Source organism: Sminthopsis crassicaudata, chromosome 3, assembly GCF_048593235.1.
Source record: "Sminthopsis crassicaudata isolate SCR6 chromosome 3, ASM4859323v1, whole genome shotgun sequence".
NCBI classification, from domain to species: domain Eukaryota; kingdom Metazoa; phylum Chordata; class Mammalia; order Dasyuromorphia; family Dasyuridae; genus Sminthopsis; species Sminthopsis crassicaudata.
The window spans coordinates 535752600-535768878 of NC_133619.1; the positions used below are offsets into that span (position 1 = coordinate 535752600).

Genomic DNA, 16279 nt, shown 5'->3' on the forward strand with positions numbered 1-16279 from the left:
GATTAAATGAGATAACATTTGTAAACTACTTAGTTCACTTGCTGATATATATCAAGAACTATATAAATGTTAGTTATTGTTATCATTAAAATTTTATTATCATACTTAAAGAAAATCTTTATGGCTCAAGTGAAAGATTTCTTAACTATAAAAAAGAACCTGATGGCTCAGTAAAGAATCTTGATCTTTCAAAATAGACTTCCAACATCATTTTGTTACACTACTTTCATTGATTCTAATAGAGTATCTACTCTGGAATACACCTCTAAAGAATTGGTAAGAGGCTGAACTCTTTAAACTTAAGCAGGTACCATCTCAAGAAAAATATAAGCATTTTAGTACCTATAGTAAAAATGGATTCATTTTCCAAGTTTGGTGTCAGAGCAACATAGTTCTCAGGGACTGCCATTTTCTGACCCCAGCTGTTTGCATTACTCTAAAAAGGATACCTACCTTTCTGAGAATGTACTGTATCCTGAGTTCTCCCTGGAGATTTAAAATTTATTGTGTCTTTAATCTTTGGTTATTGTGGTTGGTCATTTAGAAATGAGCTCTTGTTTAGAGTTTCTTTGGCAAAGATACTGAAATACTTTGTTATTTCGTTCTACAGCTTAGCTTATAGATGAAGAAACTGAGAAGGCTGGGGAAATGACTTACCTGAGGTCACACAGTAGTGTCTAAGGCTATATTTGAATTCAAGAAGATGAGACTTCCTGACTTCAGACCCATGACTCTATTCACTGTACAATCTATTTGTCCCATCTTTAACCTTTAACTCTGAAATATAGACCCTTCTCTCTACTTTTTGTATATGATCTTATTAACAATCTCTTATCCATCTGAATTCTGATCAGCCACATCCATTCTATTACTTTTCTTCCTCTTCCATACTCTTGAACAGCTTATCACTGCCTGATGACTTGATTCTATTTAAGTCATAAACAAAGCAAAAATCTTATTTTACTATTTTGGACAATGTAATACAGAAACCGGGACAAAGCTTGCTTATTAAGTGTCAAGATGCAAATGGTTAGTTCTCTGCTTTGGAAATGCTTGCAAGATGAAAACTAGAATATACTAAGGATTTTCCTTCTCATGTTTCTTGACAATGTGCTTTAGATAGAAAGAACTTTTAAGATATTTATTTTTGCTTCTGCAAAGTAACATGACATGAGAAAAATAATTTGGGTTATTTTGAACATTTTATAACTTTGAATTAATTGGTTTCAGTATGGAGTCAGAAAAGAAAAGCTAAAGTTTGAATCTTAATGGACATTTCTTAGCTAAATAATTATGGGAAAATTTCTTGAATCCACCAAATCTTGATTTCTTTATATACAAAATGACAATCATACTATTTGAACTGTCTCTTTCAATTTGTAAACCATAAAGATCTATATAAATGTTAATCATTATTGTTGATCCCCTTGGAAAACTTTATACTAAGTAATGTCAAAACAAAAACTCAAGTCTAGAAATGTTGCTAATTACTATCACATAAAAGTTATAACATTATACATGTTTGGGTTATGGTTATAGATGACTAGGACAAAAATTTTTTATGTCATCAGGAATTTTAGTAACTATATAATTATCACTGGCATTTATATAGTGCTTTAAGTTTCTTAAAGCACTTTATAAATATTACTTCATTTTATCCTGATAACAATCCTACAATGAGTTGCTATTATTATCTCTATTTCACAAATGAGGTAACTGTAACCTACAGATTAAATGATTTGTCCAGGGTAACACAAGTATTGGTCTAAGGCCAAATTTGAATTCAAGATTCCTGACTTCAGATTCTCTGTCTCTGCCTCTGTTTATGTCTCTCTGTGTCTATCTCTGCCTCTTAGTTTCTTCTTTCTCTTCCCCCTACTATCTCTTGTCCTCTTGTCTATTTGTCTGTCTCTCTTTCTCTCTCTGTGTGTACATACATACATATATGTGTGTGTCTATGTATATATTTTTGTGTGTGTATGTATATATAAGTAATATAATTTTTTAAATTTTATATACACACAGGTACATACATATGTGTAAAATTATAATGAAATTCCTCCTTTCCTTAAAAATTTAGTTCAAATACCACCTATTACATAAAATCTGTGCTAGTATTCACCAGCTACTAGTATCTTCCCTCACAAAATAGTCATATACTAATTTTTTACACATTCTACATTTTGTCTTCCTCATTATAATGTAAGCTTCTTTAGAACACAAAATGTTTATATTTTGTATTTGTATCCTAGCTCTTTGTATGATACTAGCATATAATAGGTGATAAACAAATTCTTGCTGATTACTTGATTTGATTTTTATCTAATTCACAGAGATAATTGTATTATCTACAGAATATAAGGATTGTTTAGTACATGCTAAAGCTCATAGGCTTATAATTTTATACCTAAAAAAGTCTTTAAAGAACATCTATAACAATGATTAGCCAGATCCCAGAAGCAAAATCTAGCTCCATATTATATGGGTCACAAGTTAAGAATGATTTTTACTAAAACTATATCTATTTTTAATTAAATTATTTATTTATGATTAATTAATTATTTATAATTAAGGTTTGAATCTTAATGGACATTTCTTAGCTAAAGAATTATGGGAAAATTTCTTGAATCCACCAAATCTTGATTTCTTTATATACAAAATGGCAATCATACTATTTGAACTATCTCTTTCAATTTGTAAACCATAAAGATCTATATAAATGTTAATCATTATTGTTGATCCCCTTGGAAAACTTTAATAACTTAAATTATTAAATTTAAAAACTTAATTAAATTAATTATGTTTATATAAAATAAATAAAATCCATTCTTATCTCATGAGCTATAAATGGGCTCTAATCTGCTGATCCTTAATTAACCCCCTTAATTTTACAAATAGGGAAACTGAGATGCAGAGGTCACACAAGCAGTAAGTTAGAGAGACAGGATTCCTTCATGCTAAATTCAATGCTCTCGTATTATCTAATGTGATTTTATTTTATATTTTAAAGTATAGGCTCTCACTTTTGCCTTTCTTATAGCACTATATTATATGATCACATTTCTGAGAAAAATTATATGAATATAACCAAAAGATTAATTTATATAACAACATCAATATTGTAAAGACAAACAGCTTTAAAAGACTAAGGCAAAGACTAAGAAAAACATTTTCAGAAGAGCAATGATAAAAAATGTCGCATACTCTCTGACAGAGAGGTAAATGATTAAATTCACAGAATAATATATTTTTGGATATAGCCAATGTGGAATTCTTTTTTGCTTGATTACATATTTGTAACAAGCACATTTGTTCTTGCTTTTGTTTTCTCCAATGGAGAAGAATAAGGTAGGAGGGAGAGAAAAAAATGCTTGTTAATTGAGAGGAAAAACAATTTTTAAAAATATAGTAGGATTTAAACTTCAACTGTAAATTTAACTATACCTGAGCATTTTGCTTGAAGCAATCTGGTGATGACTTTCAAAACTGGGGAAGACATGTTTCTATTACATTCTAATTTATTTCTAACAAGTCTCTTAAATAAATTTATTTTCCCAATAAATTTACACATTGTCATGTATTACCCAGCTTATATCTGTTCAGTCACTTCCCTGAAGTATTTGAATGAAACTCGAATAACAACTTAAGTAAACATACTCTTGCAACTGCTTCAAAAAGTTCTTTAAAATAAGTGGCCCTTTCTTTGTTCATCTGTTTACTTCCACGATGTGCTTGCTCTATCCAGAACTGGAACTCATCACTTGGTGTAAGAATACCTAAAGAAAAGGGAAAAAAAAGAAGAAAGAAAAAAAAAGAAAGAAATGAAAGAATTTTTTAAATCATCAAGAGAAAAAAAGACCACCAGAAAACACAACTAATTAGTTTTTTGACTTTGGCTAAATATAGAACTAAGCCAATCTTTAGGCATGCAGAATTACTACAGCCAAAAAGAGTTTTCACAATCTTCTTCACTAACATTGAGAAACTGTTGTTGGATATAGCCAATGTAAAATCTCAGCAAGCTCTGTTTTGATTTATAGTGAAAGAGGCAGATAGAGGGCACAGCTTGTAGAAGATTTGAGCTTAAAGTTTTAGATACATATTAGCTGTGTGATCCTGGGCAAGTCACTGAAGCCTGACTGCCATCAAGAAAAAAAAATCTTAGTAAAATATTATATATGGTTTTAATAATGCTACATGTCTCACATATCAATTTCACACATTTGCTATGGACTTTAGATGTTTTTTATTCTGATAAACTCTTAAATGGCCAAATTTGTGTCTCCAATATAAATATGTTCCAACATAGATATATCCCAAACCTATTCTTCTAAAATTTAATTCTATTTGATTCTAAAATAGTTTTCCTACTTGAAAATTTTTTATGTATCATTCAAATAAATTTCAATTAACAGTGTTAAATTTACTTAAAATAACTATAGGTAATCATGAATAAACTTAATTTTAAATTGTCTCCAGAACCTAGTAAATTAAATTGCTAGTAAACTAAGCACATTCATTCTTTCAGGCCTACCAAGTTTCAAAAAGCATCTGCTTTATTACCAACGAGTAACTTAAGCACAAGGGAGAATAGAACTCATTAATGATTTTTAAATAAGCACCTAAAGCATTTCTTCCTTCAGAAAAAATATTGTAAACCAAAACTTAAAACACCTTAAATTTAAATATGAATTGCTCAGATGAAGAGTAATCATCTCTAATATAACTGGAAGTGAAATAGTTTAATTAAAATGCATTTTAAGACAAAGGTTTTTGACGTATATATATACATATATGTATATATAATTCACATAACATTTCAACTTTCATAAATTACATTAACATAGATATTAAAAATTAAATTCACATTTTATTCCAAATCCACACAGAGACACTTTAAAAACAGCTAAATTTAACAATAAGGAGCCTGAAATCAGTGGAGTTTCATCAGCCTAAAAAGAGTTCTACAGAGAAAAATAAGAAGGGATTAATTAGATCGTCACTGAGATATGCCTAAATTAAATGTCAATATAAACCTCGTATATCATCTTCCTTGAACTTCATTTTTGATAAATTAGTATCTGATCTTCGTAGCACAATACCCAATCCAGCTTCTAATTCACTCAAAAGATTCTGGAGTTTGGGATCAAAGTTTTTGCTCCATTCTTGATCCTAAATAAAAAAGAAATGGTGGGAATTATTAGATATGTTACTGTTAAAACACCATCCTCTCTTAAAACCAACAAAGAAATGTATTTAGTTTTTCCTATTTGCATATTATTGTCATTTTATTTTTTTTTAATTTTTTAATTAACCAAAACTTAATTTTCTCTCTCCAAAATTTCCTCTCCTATTGTCAAAAAAAAGAAACATAAGACCTGCATAACAAGTATATATAATCAAGCAAAATAAGTTTCCACACTTTCCATATATAAAATATATATGTCTGGATCTTGATTCTATTCTAGCAAGTATTTTGCAAGCATTTAATGACACTTCCTCTTTCTTAGGAGGAAGGTGACTTGAAGACTATGTCAGCAAATACAGTCCCTTCATGACCTAGCATTGCTTAAATGTTTTTATGTAAAGAGTCAGGGGTATGGAAAAGGTAGGGTTAAGAGCAAATGACTAGAGTATAATAACCAAAAGCAAGAATAAAATTTTAAAATAATTTTAAAAGCTGGTTAAATTGATTTGAACATAGGATCATATATTTGTTTAAGGCTGGAAGGAAGCTCAGAGGCCATCAAACCCAAACCCTTTATTATACAAATGAAAAAAAAAGGCACAAAGGGTGATAAGGGTTTTGCCCAGGATCATATGATTAGTATCTATAGTGACATCTGAACCCAAGTTGTCCTATGGTTTGTACCACACATAGCAAATCAACTCCAAGTTTTAAATTTTCCTCAGATATTTACCATGTGACAATGAAAAAAATTCTCTTAAACTCATAGCATCTTACTTTCCTCATCTGCAAAATCTGAATTATAATAATAATAATATTTTAACTATCTAACTCAAAAGAGCCTTATTAAGAAAGTGCTTTAAAAACCTTAAACTGCTAGTCTATAAATGTGGGCTCTTAGATGTGTATATATTTATATGTATGAATGCGCAGATACATGCACTCATGTACATACACATCTATAGATATATATTGAAAAGATATCTTCACCTGAATGTGTGTCTTATATATATAACACAGTGTTTATGTGCTGTACATATCAAGATCTGTACCTTTCATTTGGAGATCTATATATGTTATATATGTGTGTATGTACATATATATATACAAACATCAATACACACACATACATATATGCATATATACACACAGAGATCCCTAGAACACTTCTATCAAAAGGAGATTCTCATGCATGATTTCAGTCTTTTGGATAATATTTATCATGCAGAGGGAAATTTTCATTTGAACTTTCCCCCATTTCTCTATTTCATAATCTAATTAATTATGATAGAAGTAAAAAATTCTAATAAAAAATAACTATCAAAATGTTTAAATATCTATGTTATTCCACAAGTGTGTTTCTTAAATTATCCAGTGAGTAATGGAGATTTATAAAGATTATTATTGTTGCTGTTATAGGGGATAAGGAATTCAGACTATAGTCTTGGAGAGTTGTCTGGAGGACTCAGAGTAAACACTTTATTCTTGGTCACAGAGTCCATATGTCCAAGGCAGCACTTAAACCCAGGTTTTCTTGGCTTCATTTTCACCACTCTCTCCACCATATCACACTGCCTCTCAATGGGAAAAATGGCAGTCCTATAACTATCAAAGTCTATTACTCACCTTTAGCAACATTGGTGCAAAAACTTGCCGTACTGCTTGATAAAGGGAATTAATAGGTGAATCTAACATAGATGACACAAGAATGTTATTATGCATATTATCTTCTGTAATGACTTCAGGTCGTAATTTAAAAAACACCAATACTTTGTCTTTTGTGTCTCCAACATCAATCTAAAGGGATCAAAGAGAAGAGTTTAAATATTTTATTTGCATGGCTATTGCATTTTGAAGAAATATTTTCTAATCTTTATGTAATCATTATATCCCTTAAAGAAAAGTAAGAATTATGTGTAAAATAAAATTTATGAGTCAATCTATTTCTGCTCCCAACAAATCTATGTATTTATGTATTAAAGCCATCACTTTTTATATAACTATTATGATCTATAATTTCATCTACATATGGAATTCTTGGTATGGAAACATCTATGAAAGCATATCAGCAAATCCTTTCTAATTTCTCCTTACAGTATTAGAAAGTTCCCATGAATTACAGATTCCTACAGTTAAAGCTAGAAGGAGTCTGTTAAGCCATTTAGGCCAACCCCCTCATTTAAAAGAAAAAGAAATTGGAAGGTAATGAGATAGGCCCAAAGTCATACAATTATTGTGCATTAAAAATCAGGACTCAGAACTAGGTATTTCTGAATGGAAAATCAGTGCTCTTTACCTTGGTCACATAGCATCTCTATACCATGCTACCTCTCTATCCCAGTATATGGTAGACATTATGAAACCAGAATAAATGTTATGCATGTTCTCTATCCCTTTCAATCAACTGTATAATCTGAAAATATAGTCTACCTTAGAGAATCACCTAGTTAAAAAAAATTGTCCCCTTCTCAAATTTTCAAAGAAGATATTTTTAATTTATACATATACTATCCTTGAATATTTTATAGAGGTAAAAAATCCAGCACAGATCACAAGAGCAAATATCCTCTTAGCTGTCTTTTTAAAGTCTATTTATCCATGCCTGGATCAGAAGGAAAGCAAGTAAGAGCAATGTCAGAAAAACCTAGGAAGAGAGGACATCTAGGAAAAGGTAATCAAGCAAGAAGGAAGCAAGAAGCAAGAGTTCAAACAAGAAGCACTAAATGAGAATCTACTATGTACCAGGTGCTGTTCCCTTTTCAAATATTGCCTCATCTGATCTTCACATCAACCTTAGGAGGTAGGTGCTATTATATCTTCATTTTACCATTGAGAAAACTGAGGCAAACAGAGGGTAAGTTACTTCCAGGATCACAGGCTATGAAGTGTGGTCTCAAGTGTTCCTGAGCCTAGGCCTAGGGCTCCAAAAACTCTTATCACCTAGCTACCGCCTCTAGGTCAGCAGTATCAAATGCTGCAGAGTGAACAAGAAAGATGAAAATGCAGAAAATACCAATATATTAGCAATTATTTCAGTGGTAGTTTTGGAAGGAGACATTTCAGTTAGATGGTTAATACAAATGGTTAAGTAAAACAAGAAGCAGAAATAGCAAGAGTAAATGGTTATTTGGTTAGTTGGGTTTTTTGGTTTGTTTTTTTCAAAGAGCTTAATTAAGAAAGGAGAAAAGAGACACAGGACAAGCCCTGGCAGGGATATTCCGACCCAAAGTTTTTAAGGATTAGGAAAAATCTGGCATGTGTGTAGGTACCACAGAAAGAATAGGCTGACTAGGCGAAATTTTAAATGAAAGGGAAAAAAAGAATGATAATGGAGACAATACTCTAGAAAAGAAGAGAGGGATTGAAATCAATGGTACACACAGAGGGGCAGTCTTGGAAGAGAAGGTACGCCTCCTCAGCAGGACCTCAAGTATAAAGATGAAATAGGCAAAGTCTTCATGTGAAAGGGAGGAGAGGGCCCTTGGGAAGGCTGAAGAGAGGGAGGAAAACAGAATAGTCATTGTGATGAATGAGGTAGCAAATAAATTAGAAAGGAACTTTTAAAAATATTCTCAATGTTTATAATAAAAGAAAGAATGTGGAAGTAACAAGGGGAGCAAGACATCTTCCAATTTCCTCTTTGGGATCAGTACCAGTGAGAAGAAGGTATGAGAGAAGGTAAAACTAGCACTAGAAAAATGGGGGCCTGGGAGGCAAGTGTCATCTAGGGGGATCCACGTCTTAGTGAATGGCAGAAGATGGAAGAAGCAGAGGAGAAAAAAGTCTAAACTGAAGGAAAAGTTTGCTAATTATAGAGCAGCAAATTCCAAAAAGCCCAGGGGAAGAGGCTAGTAAATTTGGAATGAGATATCAAGAATTGGGGAGAGGAGACATAGTACATAGAAGGGAATACAAGAGCAGTCATAAGTGTTTGGCTACTGGGATCTTTGACAGAGATTCAGTGACACAGGGACAAACTAAAAGGACATAAGAATGTTCTACCCACCAGGGAAAGCAGTAAAAGCAGAGTACAGGTGAATTGGAGAAGTTCTACACATTACTTCAAGTAAGGAGGAGGTTGAAGGTCTGGTCTCAGACCCTTGGAGCTCCACCAGTACCATGATGATCCACTTGGTACCTGAGCATCCCAAACAATGGCCTGACCTTATGAGTTCTGAGGCATTCCCTGAAAGTCCTGCCTAAGGCATCATCACCACATACCTGGTTGAACTGGATATGGAGCTGTTGATAAGAAAAGTCACCACAAAAATATCCTCCACTTCATTTTCCTTCCAGGACTGAGAATGATTTTATTCAACTTTTTATACTAGATCTCTCAAATGATCATTTTCCTCATTTTGCAATGCTTTAGCCTCCTCTGAAATATCTTAAATTAAACTACAGTTCAAAACAGATCTCTTATATAATTGTGATTTAGACTCTCTCCAACACAAAGGAGATTTTAACTGAATATAAAACTCTCTCCAACACAAAGGAAATTTTAACTGAATATAAAAGTGATCTGGGAACAAGTAACTTATGTCTTCTACCAAATGTAAATTCATTTCCATAGATCCCATCTCCAAAATGTCCTTAAAAAAAGTATTTTATGTATCATACTTTTTAATCAAGGTGACACATGAATTAAACTAGATTTCTTTAAATTTAGGCCTATTTTAAGTAGGACAATTAATAGTACTTTTTTTCAGTATCTGAAAAATATTCAAGTCCAAAAGAAAAGTTTTTGTAGTTCAGTTCCCCCAATCAATTTGGTTTCCTTTTCTCCAAAAGGAAATTCTAAGCTTCTAAAAGCTTTAAAACAAAGTGACAATTGTAAGGAGAGCAGATAACTTGTAATAAATGAAACTGTTCTTGTTGTTTTTCTTGATTTTAGCTATGCCTTTTCAACCACTTACAAGATTAGTGGTTTTGCTTTTCTTGGTATCTCCAGTGCTTAGCACAGAACTTAGCATATAGTAAACACTAATAAAAGGCTTCGTTCCTACTAACTTTATAACCATCTTTATAACAGAAATTTTCATACTTTTTGAGTCCTGCTTCTGGAATAAATATTTGATGCCAGCCACTGACTATAGGTATTCGTATTTTAAAACTGAATCTATAATATTTACTTTAAAATATATGTTTATCTAATTACAGAATTCAATGTTTTCTCCATTCTCATACTTCTTAATTTACCTTGATAAATACCGCCAACCGACTCCTTCTGGACTTCTTGTTTCCATAATTATGAATTTTCCTCTTTAGTCTCCTTTGCTGGATTATCAGCTTTCTCCTGCCTCTTATTCTCCTTAGGGTTCTCAAGCTATCTCCTCTACTATCTTTCCACATGATGTCTTCTTACCTCTCACAGGTTTTAGTTTTATTTCCAAACAGATGATTCACAAATTCATATATATACATATATGTATATGCATATATACATATATGTATATGCATATATACATAGTAGTTGAGAATGTTGTGGATATAATTGCTAACAAAACTGTCAATAAAGTATTTTATATTTGTGTGAAGAAAATGGAAGGATAGAGATTGTTCAAACACAACTGGATGGATTCTGAACTGGTCAGGTGACCAGACTCAAAGAATAGCTGTCAACATGGCAGACAGTCCCTGTTATTCAACAGATCTTTGCTCAGCCCTGTTCTGTTTAACATTTATCAGTGATCTATGTTCATCATGTGGAGATGACACAAAACTAAAAGGGATAGCTAACACATGGGATGACAATAAAAAAAAATCTGGACAGACTAGAGTACTGGATTGAACATAAGATGAAATTTGGTAAGGAAGAGTATAAAATCTTGCATGTGGAACAAAAAAATTCAATTCCACAAATGAAATAAGAGTCCTGGATAGAGGTGATGTTTCTGAAAAGGATCTGGGGATTTCAGTGGATGACAAGCACAGCCTGAGTCAGCAGTGTGAAAGGGAATCCAGAATGTGAATGCAATCTTGGGCTGCAGCAGGGATGGCACAGAATGTAGGAACCCTGCTCCCATTGTACTCTGCCCTTATCAAACTCATGTGATATTGTGTTAAGTTCTGAATAAGTTGGAGAATGTCCAAAAGAGGGCAATGAGAGTGATAAACAGCTATGAATCCTTGACAGGAAAATCAGTGCACAGAACTTGGCATGATCAACTTCAGGGATATAATAACTGTGTTCATGTTAATTTAAAGTATGCCACAAGGATGTGAGCTTCAACTAGTTCTGTTTGGCCCAAAGGGTAACATGAGTAGAAATGGCAAAGAAACTGATTCTTGATACTGATCAGAAAAACAAAAAAAAAAAAAAAAAAAAACTTACTAACAATTCAAAAAACAGTCTGGAGGTTTTCCAATGAAGACTGGGCAACCCATAGGGGAAATGTGATAGCAGGTAATCACTTGGGTTTGAGCTTCCAGGGTTCCTTCCAACTCTCAAATCAGGTAATTCTCAAGATCTTTCAAAGGCTCCCTGGTTGGACAGTTTGAGGCCTCCCACAGTCTGCTTCCAAACAGCTTCATACAACTAGCCTTCACACAGACGACATGTGAGAGGCAAAATAGATCACTGGGTCTTCCCAGAATTCAACATACCTATTACATTCACATAAGCTAGTACCTGGCTCAAAATGCATCCCTCTTTTTTCCACCACTCTGTTGCTTTATTTTCCTTCAAAGGCTCAGATAAGTTACTGTCTTCTCAGTGAAGTCTTCCAATGTAGCTCCCTTCTCAATTTTCCTGACCTTCCAATTGACTGTAAGATCCTTGAAGACAGAAGCTATTTTGTTTTTATATTTCTACCTCCAGCACCTATCACCATGGATGCTTTGCACATACTTTAATAAAATTTTCATTTATTTTAATAAAAATATATTTTTATATTTTAATAAAACATATTTAATAAAAAGTGGCTGAACTGCACTTTTTTCTCTCACCCATTTTAAGAAAAAAAGTAACTAATTTCCTGGGTACACTTAAGTCTTCTGTTTTGAAACAATTTTTATAACATCAAAGCAATGAATTTCAGAAGAACAGCATCTTTGAATCCAAAGGAACCTTGAAAGTCATCAAGCTCAATCTGGCTTTATCCCATGGAGATGCATGGGATAGAAAGCATTAGCACATATATGTTCCTAGTTCTATTGTGCTCCTGTTCCTGGAGAGGTTGATTACTGATGAATTATGGTAACCACTCTTCCAGCAGAAAAAGTCAGAACATAAAAGTAGCAAGCAATTATTATTCTTCTTTCCAATCTTCCCAAAAGTTCTTAAATTACAAACTAAAGTTTAAAACAAGTAAAATCCTAAATGCAAACACTTCCTTTTAATACTTTTCAAATAATTTCTGCCTTGTATATGCTGTCATACAGCAGGAGGTAAAAATCCCCTGAATCTCATTGAAAAAAAAATCTTTAAGCATAATTTTACAATCTAAGTGACATTTTTCTGAATGCTGACTTCTGCATAAATGTGTATAATTAATTGTTCTTCAATAGAAGGAACTGAAATTCACAAAAATTATGAACAATGCCACCTTAGCAGAATATGGCAATTATTGAAATCATTTCTTGCCTAATCCTTTCCAGCTATTTTATAGTAGAAAGAGGATTGAACTTCCAAATAAACTTGCTTTCAAACCTCGGCTCTCCAAATTAAAGGCTGTAAATCTCAATTTCTTTATCTATAAAACATAATAAAATTACTGCCCATCTCATAGAACCATTCTAATAAAGAAATAAAATACTATAAATAGTTTTTAACATTAAAAGCTATATAGACATGTTATTATTAACTTGTCTATCCTCCTCTGAAAAAAAAAATTACATTAATACCTCCACTTTGTCATAGGGCTGAAGTCAGTCATCAATAAGCATTTATTAAGCCCTTGTGTCAGTTTCCTAGGATACAAAGATCCCTTGTCCTCAAAGTTCATACATTATAAGAGAGAGACAATATGCAAATATACATAGTAGCCTTAAGACAAATGCAATATAAATGGAAAACAAACTCAGTGGAAAAGCACTAACAATAAAGGGGCCCCAGAAAATGTTTCTTGCCCACCTAAGAGTACTTTGTGATAGATTACTGGGCCTAGAGTCAGGAAGACCTGAATTCAGAGCCAGCTTGCTAGCTATGTGATATTTAATTTCCATTAAGTTTTTTTCATCTGAAAAATGGGAATAAATAGCACCTACCTCTCAGGGTTATTGAGAGTATCAAATAAAATAATATTTGAAAAGCACTTAGCACAATGCCTTGCTATAGGTGCTATATAAGTGCCTATTATTTTCCCTTTCCCTTCTTGTAGAAGCTGAATCTTGAAAGAGACCAGAGAAGCTAGGAGATGGAGTTGATGATAGAGCATTCCAGGCAGAGAGTGCTTCCAGTGAAAAAAAAGTATGAAAAGATGGAGTGTCCTGTGCCAGATACAGCAAGATGACTGTAGTTGAATCACAGAGGAAGAGGAAAAAAAAAAAAAAAAAAAAAAAAAAAAAATATATATATATATATATATATATATATATATATATATATATATATATACGAATGGAATAGTAGGAATGGGACAAGTTGTAAAGGGCTTTAAATGTCACACAAAACATTTTTACGTTTGATTCTGGAGGGAGGAATAAAAGGCTTTGTAAACCTTAAGGCCAAGTATAAATATGTTAGTATTTTATAGCAATTTAAAGAATAGAGTCTACAGTGTAGAATCAGGATGACCTAAGTTCAAATTTTGCCTCAGTTATTTATTAGGTAAACGTGCGACCTAGAGTAAATCCCTTAACCTTGCTGCCTCAGTTTCCTCATCTGTAAAATGTGGATAACAATACTTTTCAGCACTTGTGAAAGGATAAAATCTGCTAATATTTTTATTTATTCTGCCAAGGTACATAAATTCTAATGATTAATTTAACTATAAAAGAAGATGGGGAAAATAATAAAAGCAGTTTCTTAAAAAAAAAAAAAAAAAAAAAAAAAAAACTTTTGAAGAATGACATGGAATGAATGATGTAACTTGTCCTAGTGAATAATTTAGGCCAGCCTTGGAGTCACATGTTCTGAATCCAAGTCCTGTCTGAATATTTTGACTGAGTGAGTCGAGTTAAATTGTAAATTACAGTCAGGATTCATAGCCAGATTCTGTAAATACTGCTACTGGGAGAGGCAAAGGCTAGTGTACAGTCGGAGCTCTAAATTGCAGTAGGGCTAAAGCCAATCAAGTGGGTGTCCACCCTAAATCTGGGCCCGAAACCCCTGGGAATCACCAGGCTGCCTTAAGAGAGGCTCACAGACGCATGTCAAAAACAGGGTTAATTAAAGCTTTCCTGCTGCTCTGGTCATGGATGGCTCCTCCATTTTCTACACTTGTTGGAATAGGAAGATTCAGTCTCAAAAAAAAAAAAAAAAACAAAACAAAACAAAACAAAAAACACATCTTTGTAAATTTAAAAGGAGATGCCAATCTCTCTTGTTGGAGGTAATTTGCACACAGGTATTCTGACTGGAAATGTGGAGGGGTGGCAATTTGCACATGGAATCCTGTGGGTTGCAAACATGTCTTAAACTCTGAATTGTTTTTTATAACTTGCTAGAAAATCTAGAACATTGAGATGGTTCTAGAGTAGTTAAATGGCTCAGTGGATATATAGCCCAAGGCCTGGAGTCAAGAATTGAATTCAAATGTTACCTCAGTCTCTTACTAGCTGTGTAATTTAATCTCTGATTGAGTTAATCCACTTCAGTAGGAAATGGCAAACCACTACGGTATCTCTGCCTCATCACAAACAGAGGGCAAGAGTGAACCAAATCTGAATTCTTAATGCACGGTGATCGAGAGCAATCGTTCCAATAAACAATGCAGCCCAGGTACTGGTGTTGCAAAAAGTCAGTAACTAATCTAAACTTTCCTGCACCGCAAAACAGTATTCAAGCACAGAGGCCTTGGCCAGTCTCATTAAGACGCGTATCAATACAAACAGCAAAAAGCTCTGGGCTTTACCTCGGAGACCCATAGCTGCCCCCCTTCCTCCCCCCCCCCCCCCCCCCCCCCCCGTAGAGAGGCTCCAGTCCCGCACTACACAGCCTCGGGGCAGGCCTGCCTTAACTTTTACTCAAGCGGCCGGGACCAAACCCCTTCCCGGTACGTGCTCGCAAATCCCCGGCCCGGCCCCGTTAGATGCACAAACAAGCGCAGCCCCACAGCAGGGAAGGAGAGGCCGCTGCCCCCACGGCCCGGGACTTCGGAGCTCCCCCAGAGCCCGGGGCTCTGCAGCATCCCAGGCGCGCACGGCTAGTGCGTACCGTGTTGGACAAGGAGATGCCCGTCTCCATTCGCTGCGCCCGCAGCAGCTGCTGATTCCCATCGTCCAGGAAGTTATTGACTTCGGCGCAGTTGAGCTGGTGAGGGAGCTCGTAGGGCTCCGACAGCATCCCGAAGTAGTTCTGGATGGTGGTGAAAAGGAACCGCTTCCGAACGTCTCCCGCTCCGGTCGCCATGATCCCGACGGGGAGGGAGGGAAAGAAGGAAGGAAGAAGAAGCAAGTTCGGAGGGAAGTTCAGGGGACGGATCCGAGCCTAGGCCGAAACTCTGGATCTGGAGTGGGGCCTGAGAGCTTTACGGTTGCCTAGAGCCGTTGCTATGGCAACCGATCACTACGGCTGCGCAGAAAGCGCCTCTGGCGCGCGCGCGTGTATGAGCGTGCCCGCCAAAAGAAGGCAATCGACTAAATCGGAGTTCCTCTACAGAGCACCGCAGCTATCGATTCTTGGAAATTTTCCTCCTCCCTAAATTAACCTTCATTCTAAATCCGACTGCCCTCAGTCAGCCGCTTTCTTTTTAAGATTCGTAGGGATGTCTAAACCCCATATTACATATATGGATATTTGCGTTTAATTTATCCTTGCCCTTCTATATAATAGACAGACCATTGGAAGGCCTGGAAAACAGGAACTGCGCATAGTAGATGATTAGTTAATATTTGTTAGATTCTTGTGGTTCCTTTTGTTTGTTTGTTTTTCATCTCTTTGCAGTACCAGCTTTTAAAAATATTTGCATAGTTTTATCACTTTTTAAA

General features: G+C 34.3%; 1 protein-coding gene across 3 annotated transcripts in view; it reads right to left on the reverse strand.

The window, feature by feature from the left end:
- Positions 1–15856, reverse strand: part of DYNC2H1 (dynein cytoplasmic 2 heavy chain 1) — a 394253-nt gene extending 378397 nt beyond the window's left edge. For all 3 annotated transcript variants that reach the window (XM_074304391.1, XM_074304390.1, XM_074304389.1), the window contains exons 1-4: positions 15507–15856; positions 6815–6985; positions 5037–5172; positions 3658–3776 (exon numbers count right to left, since the gene is read on the reverse strand). In XM_074304391.1, the coding sequence (XP_074160492.1) occupies positions 3658–3776; positions 5037–5172; positions 6815–6985; positions 15507–15701 (621 nt within the window). In that variant the 5' untranslated portion in view covers positions 15702–15856. The remainder of the gene's footprint in view (positions 1–3657; positions 3777–5036; positions 5173–6814; positions 6986–15506) is intronic.
- Positions 15857–16279: the final 423 nt, after the last annotated feature.